Genomic DNA, 23,902 nt, shown 5'->3' with positions numbered 1-23,902 from the left:
CAGCATGTTTCTGTCTCCAGGTGAACCCCCAGTTGTTAACAGCATGTTTCTGTCTCCAGGTGAACCCCCAGTTGTTAACAGCATGTTTCTGTCTCCAGGTGAACCCCCAGTTGTTAACAGCATGTTTCTGTCTCCAGGTGAACCCCCAGTTGTTAACAGCATGTTTCTGTCTCCAGGTGAACCCCCAGTTGTTAACAGCATGTTTCTGTCTCCAGGTGAACCCCCAGTTGATAACAGCATGTTTCTGTCTCCAGGTGAACCCCCAGTTGTTAACAGCATGTTTCTGTCTCCAGGTGAACCCCCAGTTGTTAACAGCATGTTTCTGTCTCCAGGTGAACCCCCAGTTATTAACAGCATGTTTCTGTCTCCAGGTGAACCCCCAGTTGATAACAGCATGTTTCTGTCTCCAGGTGAACCCCTAGTTGTTAACAGCATGTTTCTGTCTCCAGGTGAACCCCCAGTTGTTAACAGCATGTTTCTGTCTCCAGGTGAACCCCCAGTTGTTAACAACATGTTTCTGTCTCCAGGTGAACCTCCAGTTGTTAACAGCATGTTTCTGTCTCCAGGTGAACCCCCAGTTGTTAACAGCATGTTTCTGTCTCCAGGTGAACCCCCAGTTGTTAACAGCATGTTTCTGTCTCCAGGTGAACCCCCAGTTGTTCAGCAGTAGAGAGAAACAACAGCTGGTTGAGCTGATCGACACCATGATCTCCTATAACCTCTGCTATAGACAGGACAGAACACCTGACGGACAATATGTCTACGTACTGGAGCCGTGAGTACACACACACACACCTAGAATACCTGACGGACAATATGTCTACGTACTGGAGCCGTGAGTACACACACACACCTAGAATACCTGACGGACAATATGTCTACGTACTGCGTACACTCATGCGTGCATACATTTTTTGTGTATGGGTGGTCCCGGGGATCGAACCCACTACCTTGGCGTTACAAGCACCGTGCTCTACCAGCTGAGCTACAGAAGACCACTTAACTCTGTTAGACTGTTCAGGAGGTAGAGGTGTATATCTATTAACTCTGTTCAGGAGGTAGAGGTGTATATCTATTAACTCTGTTCAGGAGGTAGAGGTGGATATCTATTAACTCTGTTCAGGAGGTAGAGGTGTATATCTATTAACTCTGTTCAGGAGGTAGAGGTGTATATCTATTAACTCTGTTCAGGAGGTAGAGGTGGATATCTATTAACTCTGTTCAGGAGGTAGAGGTGGATATCTATTAACTCTGTTCAGGAGGTAGAGGTGTATATCTATTAACTCTGTTCAGGAGGTAGAGGTGTATATCTATTAACTCTGTTCAGGAGGTAGAGGTGGATATCTATTAACTCTGTTCAGGAGGTAGAGGTGTATATCTATTAACTCTGTTCAGGAGGTAGCGGTGTATATCTATTAACTCTGTTCAGGAGGTAGAGGTGTATATCTATTAACTCTGTTCAGGAGGTAGAGGTGTATATCTATTAACTCTGTTCAGGAGGTAGAGGTGTATATCTATTAACTCTGTTCAGGAGGTAGAGGTGTATATCTATTAACTCTGTTCAGGAGGTAGAGGTGTATATCTATTAACTCTGTTCAGGAGGTAGAGGTGGATATCTATTAACTCTGTTCAGGAGGTAGAGGTGTATATCTATTAACTCTGTTCAGGAGGTAGAGGTGTATATCTATTAACTCTGTTCAGGAGGTAGAGGTGGATATCTATTAACTCTGTTCAGGAGGTAGAGGTGGATATCTATTAACTCTGTTCAGGAGGTAGAGGTGTATATCTATTAACTCTGTTCAGGAGGTAGAGGTGTATATCTATTAACTCTGTTCAGGAGGTAGAGGTGGATATCTATTAACTCTGTTCAGGAGGTAGAGGTGTATATCTATTAACTCTGTTCAGGAGGTAGCGGTGTATATCTATTAACTCTGTTCAGGAGGTAGAGGTGTATATCTATTAACTCTGTTCAGGAGGTAGAGGTGTATATCTATTAACTCTGTTCAGGAGGTAGAGGTGTATATCTATTAACTCTGTTCAGGAGGTAGAGGTGTATATCTATTAACTCTGTTCAGGAGGTAGAGGTGTATATCTATTAACTCTGTTCAGGAGGTAGAGGTGTATATCTATTAACTCTGTTCAGGAGGTAGAGGTGTATATCTATTAACTCTGTTCAGGAGGTAGAGGTGTATATCTATTAACTCTGTTCAGGAGGTAGAGGTGTATATCTATTAACTCTGTTCAGGAGGTAGAGGTGTATATCTATTAACTCTGTTCAGGAGGTAGAGGTGGATATCTATTAACTCTGTTCAGGAGGTAGAGGTGGATATCTATTAACTCTGTTCAGGAGGTAGAGGTGGATATCTATTAACTCTGTTCAGGAGGTAGAGGTGGATATCTATTAACTCTGTTAGACTGTTCAGGAGGTAGAGGTGGATATCTATTAACTCTGTTCAGGAGGTAGAGGTGGATATCTATTAACTCTGTTCAGGAGGTAGAGGTGGATATCTATTAACTCTGTTCAGGAGGTAGAGGTGTATATCTATTAACTCTGTTCAGGAGGTAGAGGTGTATATCTATTAACTCTGTTCAGGAGGTAGAGGTGTATATCTATTAACTCTGTTCAGGAGGTAGAGGTGGATATCTATTAACTCTGTTCAGGAGGTAGAGGTGGATATCTATTAACTCTGTTCAGGAGGTAGAGGTGTATATCTATTAACTCTGTTCAGGAGGTAGAGGTGTATATCTATTAACTCTGTTCAGGAGGTAGAGGTGGATATCTATTAACTCTGTTCAGGAGGTAGAGGTGGATATCTATTAACTCTGTTCAGGAGGTAGAGGTGTATATCTATTAACTCTGTTCAGGAGGTAGAGGTGTATATCTATTAACTCTGTTCAGGAGGTAGAGGTGGATATCTATTAACTCTGTTCAGGAGGTAGAGGTGGATATCTATTAACTCTGTTCAGGAGGTAGAGGTGGATATCTATTAACTCTGTTCAGGAGGTAGAGGTGGATATCTATTAACTCTGTTCAGGAGGTAGAGGTGTATATCTATTAACTCTGTTCAGGAGGTAGAGGTGTATATCTATTAACTCTGTTCAGGAGGTAGAGGTGTATATCTATTAACTCTGTTCAGGAGGTAGAGGTGTATATCTATTAACTCTGTTCAGGAGGTAGCGGTGTATATCTATTAACTCTGTTCAGGAGGTAGAGGTGTATATCTATTAACTCTGTTCAGGAGGTAGAGGTGGATATATATTAACTCTGTTCAGGAGGTAGAGGTGTATATCTATTAACTCTGTTCAGGAGGTAGAGGTGTATATCTATTAACTCTGTTCAGGAGGTAGAGGTGTATATCTATTAACTCTGTTCAGGAGGTAGAGGTGTATATCTATTAACTCTGTTCAGGAGGTAGAGGTGGATATCTATTAACTCTGTTCAGGAGGTAGAGGTGTATATCTATTAACTCTGTTCAGGAGGTAGAGGTGTATATCTATTAACTCTGTTCAGGAGGTAGAGGTGGATATCTATTAACTCTGTTCAGGAGGTAGAGGTGTATATCTATTAACTCTGTTCAGGAGGTAGAGGTGGATATCTATTAACTCTGTTCAGGAGGTAGAGGTGGATATCTATTAACTCTGTTCAGGAGGTAGAGGTGGATATCTATTAACTCTGTTCAGGAGGTAGAGGTGGATATCTATTAACTCTGTTCAGGAGGTAGAGGTGTATATCTATTAACTCTGTTCAGGAGGTAGAGGTGTATATCTATTAACTCTGTTCAGGAGGTAGAGGTGTATATCTATTAACTCTGTTCAGGAGGTAGAGGTGGATATCTATTAACTCTGTTCAGGAGGTAGAGGTGGATATCTATTAACTCTGTTCAGGAGGTAGAGGTGGATATCTATTAACTCTGTTCAGGAGGTAGAGGTGGATATCTATTAACTCTGTTAGACTGTTCAGGAGGTAGAGGTGGATATCTATTAACTCTGTTCAGGAGGTAGAGGTGGATATCTATTAACTCTGTTCAGGAGGTAGAGGTGGATATCTATTAACTCTGTTCAGGAGGTAGAGGTGTATATCTATTAACTCTGTTCAGGAGGTAGAGGTGTATATCTATTAACTCTGTTCAGGAGGTAGAGGTGTATATCTATTAACTCTGTTCAGGAGGTAGAGGTGGAAATCTATTAACTCTGTTCAGGAGGTAGAGGTGGATATCTATTAACTCTGTTCAGGAGGTAGAGGTGTATATCTATTAACTCTGTTCAGGAGGTAGAGGTGTATATCTATTAACTCTGTTCAGGAGGTAGAGGTGGATATCTATTAACTCTGTTCAGGAGGTAGAGGTGGATATCTATTAACTCTGTTCAGGAGGTAGAGGTGTATATCTATTAACTCTGTTCAGGAGGTAGAGGTGTATATCTATTAACTCTGTTCAGGAGGTAGAGGTGGATATCTATTAACTCTGTTCAGGAGGTAGAGGTGGATATCTATTAACTCTGTTCAGGAGGTAGAGGTGGATATCTATTAACTCTGTTCAGGAGGTAGAGGTGTATATCTATTAACTCTGTTCAGGAGGTAGAGGTGTATATCTATTAACTCTGTTCAGGAGGTAGAGGTGTATATCTATTAACTCTGTTCAGGAGGTAGAGGTGTATATCTATTAACTCTGTTCAGGAGGTAGAGGTGTATATCTATTAACTCTGTTCAGGAGGTAGAGGTGTATATCTATTAACTCTGTTCAGGAGGTAGAGGTGTATATCTATTAACTCTGTTCAGGAGGTAGAGGTGTATATCTATTAACTCTGTTCAGGAGGTAGAGGTGTATATCTATTAACTCTGTTCAGGAGGTAGAGGTGTATATCTATTAACTCTGTTCAGGAGGTAGAGGTCTATATATATTAACTCTGTTCAGGAGGTAGAGGTGGATATCTATTAACTCTGTTCAGGAGGTAGAGGTATATATCTATTAACTCTGTTCAGGAGGTAGAGGTGTATATCTATTAACTCTGTTCAGGAGGTAGAGGTGGATATCTATTAACTCTGTTCAGGAGGTAGAGGTGGATATCTATTAACTCTGTTCAGGAGGTAGAGGTGTATATCTATTAACTCTGTTCAGGAGGTAGAGGTGGATATCTATTAACTCTGTTCAGGAGGTAGAGGTGGATATCTATTAACTCTGTTCAGGAGGTAGAGGTGTATATCTATTAACTCTGTTCAGGAGGTAGAGGTGGATATCTATTAACTCTGTTCAGGAGGTAGAGGTGGATATCTATTAACTCTGTTCAGGAGGTAGAGGTGTATATCTATTAACTCTGTTCAGGAGGTAGAGGTGGATATCTATTAACTCTGTTCAGGAGGTAGAGGTGTATATCTATTAACTCTGTTCTGGAGGTAGAGGTGTATATCTATTAACTCTGTTCAGGAGGTAGAGGTGGATATCTATTAACTCTGTTCAGGAGGTAGAGGTGGATATCTATTAACTCTGTTCAGGAGGTAGAGGTGTATATCTATTAACTCTGTTCAGGAGGTAGAGGTGTATATCTATTAACTCTGTTCAGGAGGTAGAGGTGGATATCTATTAACTCTGTTCAGGAGGTAGAGGTGTATATCTATTAACTCTGTTCAGGAGGTAGAGGTGGATATCTATTAACTCTGTTCAGGAGGTAGAGGTGGATATCTATTAACTCTGTTAGACTGTTCAGGAGGTAGAGGTGGATATCTATTAACTCTGTTCAGGAGGCAGAGGTGGATATCTACTAACTCTGTTCAGGAGGTAGAGGTGGATATCTATTAACTCTGTTCAGGAGGTAGAGGTGTATATATATTAACTCTGTTCAGGAGGTAGAGGTGGATATCTATTAACTCTGTTCAGGAGGTAGAGGTGGATATCTATTAACTCTGTTCAGGAGGTAGAGGTGTATATCTATTAACTCTGTTCAGGAGGTAGAGGTGTATATCTATTAACTCTGTTCAGGAGGTAGAGGTGGATATCTATTAACTCTGTTCAGGAGGTAGAGGTGGATATCTATTAACTCTGTTCAGGAGGTAGAGGTGGATATCTATTAACTCTGTTCAGGAGGTAGAGGTGGATATCTATTAACTCTGTTCAGGAGGTAGAGGTGGATATCTATTAACTCTGTTCAGGAGGTAGAGGTGGATATCTATTAACTCTGTTCAGGAGGTAGAGGTGGATATCTATTAACTCTGTTCAGGAGGTAGAGGTGTATATCTATTAACTCTGTTCAGGAGGTAGAGGTGTATATCTATTAACTCTGTTCAGGAGGTAGAGGTGTATATCTATTAACTCTGCTCAGGAGGTAGAGGTGTATATCTATTAACTCTGTTCAGGAGGTAGAGGTGTATATCTATTAACTCTGTTCAGGAGGTAGAGGTGTATATCTATTAACTCTGTTCAGGAGGTAGAGGTGTATATCTATTAACTCTGTTCAGGAGGTAGAGGTGGATATCTATTAACTCTGTTCAGGAGGTAGAGGTGTATATCTATTAACTCTGTTCAGGAGGTAGAGGTGGATATCTATTAACTCTGTTCAGGAGGTAGAGGTGGATATCTATTAACTCTGTTCAGGAGGTAGAGGTGGATATCTATTAACTCTGTTCAGGAGGTAGAGGTGGATATCTATTAACTCTGTTCAGGAGGTAGAGGTGTATATCTATTAACTCTGTTCAGGAGGTAGAGGTGTATATCTATTAACTCTGTTCAGGAGGTAGAGGTGTATATCTATTAACTATGTTCAGGAGGTAGAGGTGGATATCTATTAACTCTGTTCAGGAGGTAGAGGTGTATATCTATTAACTCTGTTCAGGAGGTAGAGGTGTATATCTATTAACTCTGTTCAGGAGGTAGAGGTGGATATCTATTAACTCTGTTCAGGAGGTAGAGGTGTATATCTATTAACTCTGTTCAGGAGGTAGAGGTGGATATCTATTAACTCTGTTCAGGAGGTAGAGGTGTATATCTATTAACTCTGTTCAGGAGGTAGAGGTGTATATATATATTAACTCTGTTAGACTGTTCACTGTGTATTGTTTGTGTGTGTGTGTGTGTGTGTGTGTGTGACCCTGTGTGTGTGTGTGTGTGTGTGTGTGTGTGTGTGTGTGTGTGTGTGTGTGTGTGTGTGTGTGTGTGTGTGTGTGTGTGGGTGTGTGTGTGACCCTGTGTGTGACCCTGTGTGTGTGTGTGTGTGTGTGTGTGTGTGTGTGTGTGTGTGTGTGTGTGTGTTTAGGCGTGTGGAGGAGGTGGTGTGTTTCCCAGGCCTGCCCCCCCACAGACAGCTGACTTACCAGACCAAACAGACGATCAGCAGAGAGATGGACCAGGAGAGGATGAGGAGAGCAGAATCACGGATGAGCAACACACACAAGGTCAGAGACACACACACACACACACAGGGTCACACACACACACACACACACACAGGGTCACACACACATTTGAAATACTTTATTTGAATCCACAAATCACATTACAGTCGAAGGATTCAAACATTTCATTGGTCTATTGGATATATGGACACTTATAGACTGACCTTAACAGCTGAAACAGAGCAGCACCTTCTTCTCCATACAGCTAGACTGACCATAACAGCTGAAACAGAGCAGTACCTTCTCCTCCATACAGCTAGACTGACCATAACAGCTGAAACAGAGCAGTACCTTCTCCTCCATACAGCTAGACTGACCATAACAGCTGAAACAGAGCAGTACCTTCTCCTCCATACAGCTAGACTGACCATAACAGCTGAAACAGAGCAGCACCTTCTTCTCCATACAGATAGACTGACCATAACAGCTGAAACAGAGCAGTACCTTCTCCTCCATACAGCTAGACTGACCATAACAGCTGAAACAGAGCAGTACCTTCTCCTCCATACAGCTAGACTGGCCATAACAGCTGAAACAGAGCAGTACCTTCTCCATACAGCTAGACTGACCATAACAGCTGAAACAGAGCAGTACCTTCTCCATACAGCTAGACTGACCATAACAGCTGGAACAGAGCAGTCCCTTCTCCTCCATACAGCTAGACTGACCATAACAGCTGAAACAGAGCAGTACCTTCTCCATACAGCTAGACTGACCATAACAGCTGAAACAGAGCAGTACCTTCTCCATACAGCTAGACTGACCATAACAGCTGAAACAGAGCAGTCCCTTCTCCTCCATACAGCTAGACTGACCATAACAGCTGAAACAGAGCAGTACCTTCTCCATACAGCTAGACTGACCATAACAGCTGAAACAGAGCAGTACCTTCTCCATACAGCTAGACTGACCATAACAGCTGAAACAGAGCAGTACCTTCTCCATACAGCTAGACTGACCATAACAGCTGAAACAGAGCAGTACCTTCTCCATACAGCTAGACTGACCATAACAGCTGAAACAGAGCAGTACCTTCTCCATACAGCTAGACTGACCATAACAGCTGAAACAGAGCAGTATCTTCTCCATACAGCTAGACTGACCATAACAGCTGAAACAGAGCAGCACCTTCTCCTCCATACAGCTAGACTGACCATAACAGCTGAAACAGAGCAGTACCTTCTCCATACAGCTAGACTGACCATAACAGCTGAAACAGAGCAGTACCTTCTCCTCCATACAGCTAGACTGACCATAACAGCTGAAACAGAGCAGTACCTTCTCCATACAGCTAGACTGACCATAACAGCTGAAACAGAGCAGTACCTTCTCCTCCATACAGCTAGACTGACCATAACAGCTGAAACAGAGCAGTACCTTCTCCATACAGCTAGACTGACCATAACAGCTGAAACAGAGCAGTACCTTCTCCATACAGCTAGACTGACCATAACAGCTGAAACAGAGCAGTACCTTCTCCATACAGCTAGACTGACCATAACAGCTGAAACAGAGCAGTACCTTCTCCATACAGCTAGACTGACCATAACAGCTGAAACAGAGCAGTACCTTCTCCATACAGCTAGACTGACCATAACAGCTGAAACAGAGCAGTACCTTCCGCTGAAACAGAGCAGTACCTTCTCCATACAGCTAGACTGACCATAACAGCTGAAACAGAGCAGTACCTTCTCCTCCATACAGCTAGACTGACCATAACAGCTGAAACAGAGCAGTACCTTCTCCTCCGTACAGCTAGACTGACCATAACAGCTGAAACAGAGCACTACCTTCTCCATACAGCTAGACTGACCATAACAGCTGAAACAGAGCAGTACCTTCTTCTCCATACAGCTAGACTGACCATAACAGCTGAAACAGAGCAGTACCTTCTCCTCCATACAGCTAGACTGACCATAACAGCTGAAACAGAGCAGTACCTTCTCCATACAGCTAGACTGACCATAACAGCTGAAACAGAGCAGTACCTTCTCCATACAGCTAGACTGACCATAACAGCTGAAACAGAGCAGTACCTTCTCCATACAGCTAGACTGACCATAACAGCTGAAACAGAGCAGTACCTTCTCCATACAGCTAGACTGACCATAACAACTGAAACAGAGCAGTACCTTCTCCATACAGCTAGACTGACCATAACAGCTGAAACAGAGCAGTACCTTCCGCTGAAACAGAGCAGTACCTTCTCCATACAGCTAGACTGACCATAACAGCTGAAACAGAGCAGTACCTTCTCCTCCATACAGCTAGACTGACTATAAAAGCTGAAACAGAGCAGTACCTTCTCCATACAGCTAGACTGACCATAACAGCTGAAACAGAGCAGTACCTTCTCCATACAGCTAAACTGACCATAACAGCTGAAACAGAGCAGTACCTTCTTCTCCATACAGCTAGACTGACCATAACAGCTGAAACAGAGCAGTACCTTCTCCATACAGCTAGACTGACCATAACAGCTGAAACAGAGCAGTACCTTCTCCATACAGCTAGACTGACCATAACAGCTGAAACAGAGCAGTACCTTCTCCATACAGCTAGACTGACCATAACAGCTGAAACAGAGCAGTACCTTCTCCATACAGCTAGACTGACCATAACAGCTGAAACAGAGCAGTACCTTCTCCATACAGCTAGACTGACCATAACAGCTGAAACAGAGCAGTACCTTCTCCATACAGCTAGACTGACCATAACAGCTGAAACAGAGCAGTACCTTCTCCATACAGCTAGACTGACCATAACAGCTGAAACAGAGCAGTACCTTCTCCATACAGCTAGACTGACCATAACAGCTGAAACAGAGCAGTACCTTCCGCTGAAACAGAGCAGTACCTTCTCCATACAGCTAGACTGACCATAACAGCTGAAACAGAGCAGTACCTTCTCCTCCATACAGCTAGACTGACCATAACAGCTGAAACAGAGCAGCACCTTCTCCTCCATACAGCTAGACTGGCCATAACAGCTGAAACAGAGCAGTACCTTCTCCATACAGCTAGACTGACCATAACAGCTGAAACAGAGCAGTACCTTCTTCTCCATACAGCTAGACTGACCATAACAGCTGAAACAGAGCAGTACCTTCTCCTCCATACAGCTAGACTGGCCATAACAGCTGAAACAGAGCAGTACCTTCTCCATACAGCTAGACTGACCATAACAGCTGAAACAGAGCAGTATCTTCTCCATACAGCTAGACTGACCATAACAGCTGAAACAGAGCAGTACCTTCTCCATACAGCTAGACTGACCATAACAGCTGAAACAGAGCAGTACCTTCTTCTCCATACAGCTAGACTGACCATAACAGCTGAAACAGAGCAGTACCTTCTCCATACAGCTAGACTGACCATAACAGCTGAAACAGAGCAGTACCTTCTCCATACAGCTAGACTGACCATAACAGCTGAAACAGAGCAGTACCTTCTTCTCCATACAGCTAGACTGACCATAACAGCTGAAACAGAGCAGCACCTTCTCCATACAGCTAGACTGACCATAACAGCTGAAACAGAGCAGTACCTTGTCCATACAGCTAGACTGACCATAACAGCTGAAACTGAGCAGTACCTTCTCCATACAGCTAGACTGACCTTAACAGCTGAAACAGAGCAGTACCTTCTCCATACAGCTAGACTGGCCATAACAGCTGAAACAGAGCAGGACCTTCTCCTCCATACAGCTAGACTGACCATAACAGCTGAAACAGAGCAGTACCTTCTTCTCCATACAGCTAGACTGGCCATAACAGCTGAAACAGAGCAGTACCTTCTCCATACAGCTAGACTGACCATAACAGCTGAAACAGAGCAGTACCTTCTCCTCCATACAGCTAGACTGACCATAACAGATGAAACAGAGCAGTACCTTCTCCTCCATACAGCTAGACTGACCATAACAGCTGAAACAGAGCAGTACCTTCTCCTCCATACAGCTAGACTGACCATAACAGCTGAAACAGAGCAGTACCTTCTCCATACAGCTAGACTGACCATAACAGCTGAAACTGAGCAGTACCTTCTCCATACAGCTAGACTGACCTTAACAGCTGAAACAGAGCAGTACCTTCTCCATACAGCTAGACTGGCCATAACAGCTGAAACAGAGCAGTACCTTCTCCTCCATACAGCTAGACTGACCATAACAGCTGAAACAGAGCAGTACCTTCTTCTCCATACAGCTAGACTGGCCATAACAGCTGAAACAGAGCAGTACCTTCTCCATACAGCTAGACTGACCATAACAGCTGAAACAGAGCAGCACCTTCTCCTCCATACAGCTAGACTGGCCATAACAGCTGAAACAGAGCAGTACCTTCTCCATACAGCTAGACTGACCATAACAGCTGAAACAGAGCAGTACCTTCTTCTCCATACAGCTAGACTGACCATAACAGCTGAAACAGAGCAGTACCTTCTCCTCCATACAGCTAGACTGGCCATAACAGCTGAAACAGAGCAGTACCTTCTCCATACAGCTAGACTGACCATAACAGCTGAAACAGAGCAGTATCTTCTCCATACAGCTAGACTGACCATAACAGCTGAAACAGAGCAGTACCTTCTCCATACAGCTAGACTGACCATAACAGCTGAAACAGAGCAGTACCTTCTTCTCCATACAGCTAGACTGACCATAACAGCTGAAACAGAGCAGTACCTTCTCCATACAGCTAGACTGACCATAACAGCTGAAACAGAGCAGTACCTTCTCCATACAGCTAGACTGACCATAACAGCTGAAACAGAGCAGTACCTTCTTCTCCATACAGCTAGACTGACCATAACAGCTGAAACAGAGCAGCACCTTCTCCATACAGCTAGACTGACCATAACAGCTGAAACAGAGCAGTACCTTGTCCATACAGCTAGACTGACCATAACAGCTGAAACTGAGCAGTACCTTCTCCATACAGCTAGACTGACCTTAACAGCTGAAACAGAGCAGTACCTTCTCCATACAGCTAGACTGGCCATAACAGCTGAAACAGAGCAGGACCTTCTCCTCCATACAGCTAGACTGACCATAACAGCTGAAACAGAGCAGTACCTTCTTCTCCATACAGCTAGACTGGCCATAACAGCTGAAACAGAGCAGTACCTTCTCCATACAGCTAGACTGACCATAACAGCTGAAACAGAGCAGTACCTTCTCCTCCATACAGCTAGACTGACCATAACAGCTGAAACAGAGCAGTACCTTCTCCTCCATACAGCTAGACTGACCATAACAGCTGAAACAGAGCAGTACCTTCTCCTCCATACAGCTAGACTGACCATAACAGCTGAAACAGAGCAGTACCTTCTCCATACAGCTAGACTGACCATAACAGCTGAAACTGAGCAGTACCTTCTCCATACAGCTAGACTGACCTTAACAGCTGAAACAGAGCAGTACCTTCTCCATACAGCTAGACTGGCCATAACAGCTGAAACAGAGCAGTACCTTCTCCTCCATACAGCTAGACTGACCATAACAGCTGAAACAGAGCAGTACCTTCTTCTCCATACAGCTAGACTGGCCATAACAGCTGAAACAGAGCAGTACCTTCTCCATACAGCTAGACTGACCATAACAGCTGAAACAGAGCAGTACCTTCTCCATACAGCTAGACTGACCATAACAGCTGAAACAGAGCAGTACCTTCTCCATACAGCTAGACTGACCATAACAGCTGAAACAGAGCAGTACCTTCTCCATACAGCTAGACTGACCATAACAGCTGAAACAGAGCAGTACCTTCTTCTCAATACAGCTAGACTGACCATAACAGCTGAAACAGAGCAGTACCTTCTTCTCCATACAGCTAGACTGACCATAACAGCTGAAACAGAGCAGTACCTTCTCCATACAGCTAGACTGACCATAACAGCTGAAACAGAGCAGTACCTTCTCCATACAGCTAGACTGACCATAACAGCTGAAACAGAGCAGTACCTTCTCCATACAGCTAGACTGACCATAACAGCTGAAACAGAGCAGTACCTTCTCCATACAGCTAGACTGACCATAACAGCTGAAACAGAGCAGTACCTTCTCCATACAGCTAGACTGACCATAACAGCTGAAACAGAGCAGTACCTTCCGCTGAAACAGATTAGTACCTTCTCCATACAGCTAGACTGACCATAACAGCTGAAACAGAGCAGTACCTTCTCCTCCATACAGCTAGACTGACCATAACAGCTGAAACAGAGCAGTACCTTCTCCATACAGCTAGACTGACCATAACAGCTGAAACAGAGCAGCACCTTCTCCTCCATACAGCTAGACTGGCCATAACAGCTGAAACAGAGCAGTACCTTCTCCATACAGCTAGACTGACCATAACAGCTGAAACAGAGCAGTACCTTCTCCTCCATACAGCTAGACTGACCATAACAGCTGAAACAGAGCAGTACCTTCTCCATACAGCTAGACTGACCATAACAGCTGAAACAGAGCAGTACCTTCTCCATACAGCTAGACTGACCATAACAGCTGAAACAGAGCAGTACCTTCTCCATACAGCTAGACTGACCATAACAGCTGAAACAGAGCAGTACCTTCTCCATACAGCTAGACTGACCATAACAGCTGAAACAGAGCAGTACCTTCCGCTGAAACAGAGCAGTACCTTCTCCATACAGCTAGACTGACCATAACAGCTGAAACAGAGCAGTACCTTCTCCTCCATACAGCTAGACTGACCATAACAGCTGAAACAGAGCAGTACCTTCTCCTCCATACAGCTAGACTGGCCATAACAGCTTAAACAGAGCAGTACCTTCTCCATACAGCTAGACTGACCATAACAGCTGAAACAGAGCAGTACCTTCTCCATACAGCTAGACTGACCATAACAGCTGAAACAGAGCAGTACCTTCTTCTCCATACAGCTAGACTGACCATAACAGCTGAAACAGAGCAGTACCTTCTCCATACAGCTAGACTGACCATAACAGCTGAAACAGAGCAGTACCTTCTCCATACAGCTAGACTGACCATAACAGCTGAAACAGAGCAGTACCTTCTCCATACAGCTAGACTGACCATAACAGCTGAAACAGAGCAGTACCTTCTCCATACAGCTAGACTGACCATAACAGCTGAAACAGAGCAGTACCTTCTCCATACAGCTAGACTGACCTTAACAGCTGAAACAGAGCAGTACCTTCTCCATACAGCTAGACTGGCCATAACAGCTGAAACAGAGCAGGACCTTCTCCTCCATACAGCTAGACTGACCATAACAGCTGAAACAGAGCAGTACCTTCTTCTCCATACAGCTAGACTGGCCATAACAGCTGAAACAGAGCAGTACCTTCTCCATACAGCTAGACTGACCATAACAGCTGAAACAGAGCAGTACCTTCTCCTCCATACAGCTAGACTGACCATAACAGCTGAAACAGAGCAGTACCTTCTCCTCCATACAGCTAGACTGACCATAACAGCTGAAACAGAGCAGTACCTTCTCCTCCATACAGCTAGACTGACCATAACAGCTGAAACAGAGCAGTACCTTCTCCATACAGCTAGACTGACCATAACAGCTGAAACTGAGCAGTACCTTCTCCATACAGCTAGACTGACCTTAACAGCTGAAACAGAGCAGTACCTTCTCCATACAGCTAGACTGGCCATAACAGCTGAAACAGAGCAGTACCTTCTCCTCCATACAGCTAGACTGACCATAACAGCTGAAACAGAGCAGTACCTTCTTCTCCATACAGCTAGACTGGCCATAACAGCTGAAACAGAGCAGTACCTTCTCCATACAGCTAGACTGACCATAACAGCTGAAACAGAGCAGTACCTTCTCCATACAGCTAGACTGACCATAACAGCTGAAACAGAGCAGTACCTTCTCCATACAGCTAGACTGACCATAACAGCTGAAACAGAGCAGTACCTTCTCCATACAGCTAGACTGACCATAACAGCTGAAACAGAGCAGTACCTTCTTCTCAATACAGCTAGACTGACCATAACAGCTGAAACAGAGCAGTACCTTCTTCTCCATACAGCTAGACTGACCATAACAGCTGAAACAGAGCAGTACCTTCTCCATACAGCTAGACTGACCATAACAGCTGAAACAGAGCAGTACCTTCTCCATACAGCTAGACTGACCATAACAGCTGAAACAGAGCAGTACCTTCTCCATACAGCTAGACTGACCATAACAGCTGAAACAGAGCAGTACCTTCTCCATACAGCTAGACTGACCATAACAGCTGAAACAGAGCAGTACCTTCTCCATACAGCTAGACTGACCATAACAGCTGAAACAGAGCAGTACCTTCCGCTGAAACAGATTAGTACCTTCTCCATACAGCTAGACTGACCATAACAGCTGAAACAGAGCAGTACCTTCTCCTCCATACAGCTAGACTGACCATAACAGCTGAAACAGAGCAGTACCTTCTCCTCCATACAGCTAGACTGACCATAACAGCTGAAACAGAGCAGTACCTTCTCCATACAGCTAGACTGACCATAACAGCTGAAACAGAGCAGCACCTTCTCCTCCATACAGCTAGACTGGCCATAACAGCTGAAACAGAGCAGTACCTTCTCCATACAGCTAGACTGACCATAACAGCTGAAACAGAGCAGTACCTTCTCCTCCATACAGCTAGACTGACCATAACAGCTGAAACAGAGCAGTACCTTCTCCATACAGCTAGACTGACCATAACAGCTGAAACAGAGCAGTACCTTCTCCATACAGCTAGACTGACCATAACAGCTGAAACAGAGCAGTACCTTCTCCATACAGCTAGACTGACCATAACAGCTGAAACAGAGCAGTACCTTCTCCATACAGCTAGACTGACCATAACAGCTGAAACAGAGCAGTACCTTCTCCATACAGCTAGACTGACCATAACAGCTGAAACAGAGCAGTACCTTCTCCATACAGCTAGACTGACCATAACAGCTGAAACAGAGCAGTACCTTCCGCTGAAACAGAGCAGTACCTTCTCCATACAGCTAGACTGACCATAACAGCTGAAACAGAGCAGTACCTTCTCCTCCATACAGCTAGACTGACCATAACAGCTGAAACAGAGCAGTACCTTCTCCTCCATACAGCTAGACTGGCCATAACAGCTTAAACAGAGCAGTACCTTCTCCATACAGCTAGACTGACCATAACAGCTGAAACAGAGCAGTACCTTCTCCATACAGCTAGACTGACCATAACAGCTGAAACAGAGCAGTACCTTCTTCTCCATACAGCTAGACTGACCATAACAGCTGAAACAGAGCAGTACCTTCTCCATACAGCTAGACTGACCATAACAGCTGAAACAGAGCAGTACCTTCTCCATACAGCTAGACTGACCATAACAGCTGAAACAGAGCAGTACCTTCTCCATACAGCTAGACTGACCATAACAGCTGAAACAGAGCAGTACCTTCTCCATACAGCTAGACTGACCATAACAGCTGAAACAGAGCAGTACCTTCTCCATACAGCTAGACTGACCATAACAGCTGAAACAGAGCAGTACCTTCTCCATACAGCTAGACTGACCATAACAGCTGAAACAGAGCAGTACCTTCTCCATACAGCTAGACTGACCATAACAGCTGAAACAGAGCAGTACCTTCCGCTGAAACAGAGCAGTACCTTCTCCATACAGCTAGACTGACCATAACAGCTGAAACAGAGCAGTACCTTCTCCTCCATACAGCTAGACTGACCATAACAGCTGAAACAGAGCAGCACCTTCTCCTCCATACAGCTAGACTGGCCATAACAGCTGAAACAGAGCAGTACCTTCTCCATACAGCTAGACTGACCATAACAGCTGAAACAGAGCAGTACCTTCTCCATACAGCTAGACTGACCATAACAGCTGAAACAGAGCAGTACCTTGTCCATACAGCTAGACTGACCATAACAGCTGAAACTGAGCAGTACCTTCTCCATACAGCTAGACTGACCTTAACAGCTGAAACAGAGCAGTACCTTCTCCATACAGCTAGACTGGCCATAACAGCTGAAACAGAGCAGGACCTTCTCCTCCATACAGCTAGACTGACCATAACAGCTGAAACAGAGCAGTACCTTCTTCTCCATACAGCTAGACTGGCCATAACAGCTGAAACAGAGCAGTACCTTCTCCTCCATACAGCTAGACTGACCATAACAGCTGAAACAGAGCAGTACCTTCTCCATACAGCTAGACTGACCATAACAGCTGAAACAGAGCAGTACCTTCTCCTCCATACAGCTAGACTGACCATAACAGCTGAAACAGAGCAGTACCTTCTCCATACAGCTAGACTGACATTAACAGCTGAAACAGAGCAGTACCTTCTCCATACAGCTAGACTGGCCATAACAGCTGAAACAGAGCAGTACCTTCTCCTCCATACAGCTAGACTGACCATAACAGCTGAAACAGAGCAGTACCTTCTTCTCCATACAGCTAGACTGGCCATAACAGCTGAAACAGAGCAGTACCTTCTCCATACAGCTAGACTGACCATAACAGCTGAAACAGAGCAGTACCTTCTCCATACAGCTAGACTGACCATAACAGCTGAAACAGAGCAGTACCTTCTCCATACAGCTAGACTGACCATAACAGCTGAAACAGAGCAGTACCTTCTTCTCCATACAGCTAGACTGACCATAACAGCTGAAACAGAGCAGTACCTTCTTCTCCATACAGCTAGACTGACCATAACAGCTGAAACAGAGCAGTACCTCCTTCCCCATACAGCTAGACTGACCATAACAGCTGAAACAGAGCAGTACCTTCTCCATACAGCTAGACTGACCATAACAGCTGAAACAGAGCAGTACCTTCTCCTTCATACAGCTAGACTGACCATAACAGCTGAAACAGAGCAGTACCTTCTCCTCCATACAGCTAGACTGACCATAACAGCTGAAACAGAGCAGTACCTTCTCCATACAGCTAGACTGACCATAACAGCTGAAACAGAGCAGTACCTTCTCCATATAGCTAGACTGACCATAACAGCTGAAACAGAGCAGTACCTTCTCCATACAGCTAGACTGGCCATAACAGCTGAAACAGAGCAGTACCTTCTCCTCCATACAGCTAGACTGACCATAACAGCTGAAACAGAGCAGTACCTTCTCCTCCATACAGCTAGACTGACCATAACAGCTGAAACAGAGCAGTACCTTCTTCTCCATACAGCTAGACTGGCCATAACAGCTGAAACAGAGCAGTACCTTCTCCATACAGCTAGACTGACCATAACAGCTGAAACAGAGCAGTACCTTCTCCATACAGCTAGACTGACCATAACAGCTGAAACAGAGCAGTACCTTCTCCTCCATACAGCTAGACTGACCATAACAGCTGAAACAGAGCAGTACCTTCTCCATACAGCTAGACTGACCATAACAGCTGAAACAGAGCAGTACCTTCTTCTCCATACAGCTAGACTGACCATAACAGCTGAAACAGAGCAGTACCTTCTTCTCCATACAGCTAGACTGACCATAACAGCTGAAACAGAGCAGTACCTCCTTCCCCATACAGCTAGACTGACCATAACAGCTGAAACAGAGCAGTACCTTCTCCATACAGCTAGACTGACCATAACAGCTGAAACAGAGCAGTACCTTCTCCATACAGCTAGACTGACCATAACAGCTGAAACAGAGCAGTACCTTCTCCATACAGCTAGACTGACCATAACAGCTGAAACAGAGCAGTACCTTCTCCATACAGCTAGACTGACCATAACAGCTGAAACAGAGCAGTACCTTCTCCATACAGCTAGACTGACCATAACAGCTGAAACAGAGCAGTACCTTCTCCATACAGCTAGACTGACCATAACAGCTGAAACAGAGCAGTACCTTCTCCATACAGCTAGACTGACCATAACAGCTGAAACAGAGCAGTACCTTCTCCATACAGCTAGACTGACCATAACAGCTGAAACAGAGCAGTACCTTCCGCTGAAACAGAGCAGTACCTTCTCCATACAGCTAGACTGACCATAACAGCTGAAACAGAGCAGTACCTTCTCCTCCATACAGCTAGACTGACCATAACAGCTGAAACAGAGCAGCACCTTCTCCTCCATACAGCTAGACTGGCCATAACAGCTGAAACAGAGCAGTACCTTCTCCATACAGCTAGACTGACCATAACAGCTGAAACAGAGCAGTACCTTCTTCTCCATACAGCTAGACTGACCATAACAGCTGAAACAGAGCAGTACCTTCTCCTCCATACAGCTAGACTGGCCATAACAGCTGAAACAGAGCAGTACCTTCTCCATACAGCTAGACTGACCATAACAGCTGAAACAGAGCAGTATCTTCTCCATACAGCTAGACTGACCATAACAGCTGAAACAGAGCAGTACCTTCTCCATACAGCTAGACTGACCATAACAGCTGAAACAGAGCAGTACCTTCTTCTCCATACAGCTAGACTGACCATAACAGCTGAAACAGAGCAGTACCTTCTCCATACAGCTAGACTGACCATAACAGCTGAAACAGAGCAGTACCTTCTCCATACAGCTAGACTGACCATAACAGCTGAAACAGAGCAGTACCTTCTTCTCCATACAGCTAGACTGACCATAACAGCTGAAACAGAGCAGTACCTTCTCCATACAGCTAGACTGACCATAACAGCTGAAACAGAGCAGTACCTTGTCCATACAGCTAGACTGACCATAACAGCTGAAACTGAGCAGTACCTTCTCCATACAGCTAGACTGACCTTAACAGCTGAAACAGAGCAGTACCTTCTCCATACAGCTAGACTGGCCATAACAGCTGAAACAGAGCAGGACCTTCTCCTCCATACAGCTAGACTGACCATAACAGCTGAAACAGAGCAGTACCTTCTTCTCCATACAGCTAGACTGGCCATAACAGCTGAAACAGAGCAGTACCTTCTCCATACAGCTAGACTGACCATAACAGCTGAAACAGAGCAGTACCTTCTCCTCCATACAGCTAGACTGACCATAACAGCTGAAACAGAGCAGTACCTTCTCCTCCATACAGCTAGACTGACCATAACAGCTGAAACAGAGCAGTACCTTCTCCTCCATACAGCTAGACTGACCATAACAGCTGAAACAGAGCAGTACCTTCTCCATACAGCTAGACTGACCATAACAGCTGAAACTGAGCAGTACCTTCTCCATACAGCTAGACTGACATTAACAGCTGAAACAGAGCAGTACCTTCTCCATACAGCTAGACTGGCCATAACAGCTGAAACAGAGCAGTACCTTCTCCTCCATACAGCTAGACTGACCATAACAGCTGAAACAGAGCAGTACCTTCTTCTCCATACAGCTAGACTGGCCATAACAGCTGAAACAGAGCAGTACCTTCTCCATACAGCTAGACTGACCATAACAGCTGAAACAGAGCAGTACCTTCTCCATACAGCTAGACTGACCATAACAGCTGAAACAGAGCAGTACCTTCTCCATACAGCTAGACTGACCATAACAGCTGAAACAGAGCAGTACCTTCTCCATACAGCTAGACTGACCATAACAGCTGAAACAGAGCAGTACCTTCTTCTCCATACAGCTAGACTGACCATAACAGCTGAAACAGAGCAGTACCTTCTTCTCCATACAGCTAGACTGACCATAACAGCTGAAACAGAGCAGTACCTCCTTCCCCATACAGCTAGACTGACCATAACAGCTGAAACAGAGCAGTACCTTCTCCATACAGCTAGACTGACCATAACAGCTGAAACAGAGCAGTACCTTCTCCTTCATACAGCTAGACTGACCATAACAGCTGAAACAGAGCAGTACCTTCTCCTCCATACAGCTAGACTGACCATAACAGCTGAAACAGAGCAGTACCTTCTCCATACAGCTAGACTGACCATAACAGCTGAAACAGAGCAGTACCTTCTCCATATAGCTAGACTGACCATAACAGCTGAAACAGAGCAGTACCTTCTCCATACAGCTAGACTGGCCATAACAGCTGAAACAGAGCAGTACCTTCTCCTCCATACAGCTAGACTGACCATAACAGCTGAAACAGAGCAGTACCTTCTCCTCCATACAGCTAGACTGACCATAACAGCTGAAACAGAGCAGTACCTTCTTCTCCATACAGCTAGACTGGCCATAACAGCTGAAACAGAGCAGTACCTTCTCCATACAGCTAGACTGACCATAACAGCTGAAACAGAGCAGTACCTTCTCCATACAGCTAGACTGACCATAACAGCTGAAACAGAGCAGTACCTTCTCCTCCATACAGCTAGACTGACCATAACAGCTGAAACAGAGCAGTACCTTCTCCATACAGCTAGACTGACCATAACAGCTGAAACAGAGCAGTACCTTCTTCTCCATACAGCTAGACTGACCATAACAGCTGAAACAGAGCAGTACCTTCTTCTCCATACAGCTAGACTGACCATAACAGCTGAAACAGAGCAGTACCTCCTTCCCCATACAGCTAGACTGACCATAACAGCTGAAACAGAGCAGTACCTTCTCCATACAGCTAGACTGACCATAACAGCTGAAACAGAGCAGTACCTTCTCCATACAGCTAGACTGACCATAACAGCTGAAACAGAGCAGTACCTTCTCCTCCATACAGCTAGACTGACCATAACAGCTGAAACAGAGCAGTACCTTCTCCATACAGCTAGACTGACCATAACAGCTGAAACAGAGCAGTACCTTCTCCATACAGCTAGACTGACCATAACAGCTGAAACAGAGCAGTACCTTCTCCATACAGCTAGACTGGCCATAACAGCTGAAACAGAGCAGTACCTTCTCCTCCATACAGCTAGACTGACCATAACAGCTGAAACAGAGCAGTACCTTCTCCTCCATACAGCTAGACTGACCATAACAGCTGAAACAGAGCAGTACCTTCTCCTCCATACAGCTAGACTGACCATAACAGCTGAAACAGAGCAGTACCTTCTCCATACAGCTAGACTGACCATAACAGCTGAAACAGAGCAGTACCTTCTCCTCCATACAGCTAGACTGACCATAACAGCTGAAACAGAGCAGTACCTTCTTCTCCATACAGCTAGACTGGCCATAACAGCTGAAACAGAGCAGTACCTTCTCCATACAGCTAGACTGACCATAACAGCTGAAACAGAGCAGTACCTTCTCCATACAGCTAGACTGACCATAACAGCTGAAACAGAGCAGTACCTTCTCCTCCATACAGCTAGACTGGCCATAACAGCTGAAACAGAGCAGTACCTTCTCCTCCATACAGCTAGACTGACCATAACAGCTGAAACAGAGCAGTACCTTCTCCATACAGCTAGACTGACCATAACAGCTGAAACAGAGCAGTACCTTCTCCTCCATACAGCTAGACTGACCATAACAGCTGAAACAGAGCAGTATCTTCTCCTCCATACAGCTAGACTGACCATAACAGCTGAAACAGAGCATTACCTTCTCCATACAGCTAGACTGGCCATAACAGCTGAAACAGAGCAGTACCTCCTCCATACAGCTAGACTGACCATAACAGCTGAAACAGAGCAGTACCTCCTCCATACAGCTAGACTGACCATAACAGCTGGAACAGAGCAGTACCTTCTCCTCCATACAGCTAGACTGACCATAACAGCTGAAACAGAGCAGTACCTTCTCCTCCATACAGCTAGACTGGCCATAACAGCTGAAACAGAGCAGTACCTTCTCCATACAGCTAGACTGACCATAACAGCTGAAACAGAGCAGTACCTTCTCCTCCATACAGCTAGACTGACCATAACAGCTGAAACAGAGCAGTACCTTCTCCATACAGCTAGACTGACCATAACAGCTGAAACAGAGCAGTACCTTCTCCTCCATACAGCTAGACTGACCATAACAGCTGAAACAGAGCAGTACCTTCTCCATACAGCTAGACTGACCATAACAGCTGAAACAGAGCAGTACCTTTTCCTCCATACAGCTAGACTGACCATAACAGCTGAAACAGAGCAGTACCTTCTCCTCCATACAGCTAGACTGACCATAACAGCTGAAACAGAGCAGTACCTTCTCCATACAGCTAGACTGGCCATAACAGCTGAAACAGAGCAGTACCTTCTCCATACAGCTAGACTGACCATAACAGCTGAAACAGAGCAGCACCTTCTCCATACAGCTAGACTGACCATAACAGCTGAAACAGAGCAGTACCTTCTCCTCCATACAGCTAGACTGACCATAACAGCTGAAACTGGTACAACCTGTAACCTGGTTTTAACAGTAAAGGTGAAGGTCGTTGCCAATAGCACCGTTCTGATACATGGATGAGACACGTATAGAAATGGTTGAATCTTTTATGATGTGATGTGGATTCAAATCGTGTCTTTTAAAGTGTGTGTGTGTGTGTGTGTGTGTGTGTGTGTGTGTGTGTGTGTGTGTGGGGTTCAGAAGCAGCAGGAAGAGAAGGAGAAACCTCCTAAGGCAGTGACATCATCAGTGACATCATCCATCAGGAACCACCAACAGAGGCTGGAGAACATC

The 23,902-nt window shown here is 44.8% G+C and overlaps 1 protein-coding gene across 1 annotated transcript in view; it reads left to right on the top strand.

Moving 5' to 3' along the window:
• The window catches only part of LOC311126436 (chromosome transmission fidelity protein 18 homolog), a gene marked incomplete at its 5' end in the record, with an annotated part of 52,144 nt that overhangs the window by 5,704 nt on the left and 22,538 nt on the right, over positions 1-23,902 (top strand). The window contains 3 exons of the mRNA XM_084200435.1: positions 645-775; positions 7,246-7,384; positions 23,810-23,902. The exon at positions 23,810-23,902 is cut by the window's right edge and continues 27 nt beyond it. Coding sequence (XP_084056561.1) covers positions 645-775; positions 7,246-7,384; positions 23,810-23,902 — 363 coding nt within the window. The remainder of the gene's footprint in view (positions 1-644; positions 776-7,245; positions 7,385-23,809) is intronic.

Source organism: Coregonus lavaretus (genome assembly GCF_964263955.1).
Source record: "Coregonus lavaretus genome assembly, contig: HAP1_SCAFFOLD_3181, whole genome shotgun sequence".
Classification (NCBI taxonomy): Eukaryota; Metazoa; Chordata; class Actinopteri; order Salmoniformes; family Salmonidae; genus Coregonus; species Coregonus lavaretus.
The sequence above is the reverse complement of the archived record's forward strand: the minus strand, read 5'-3'. Positions and strand labels throughout refer to the sequence as shown.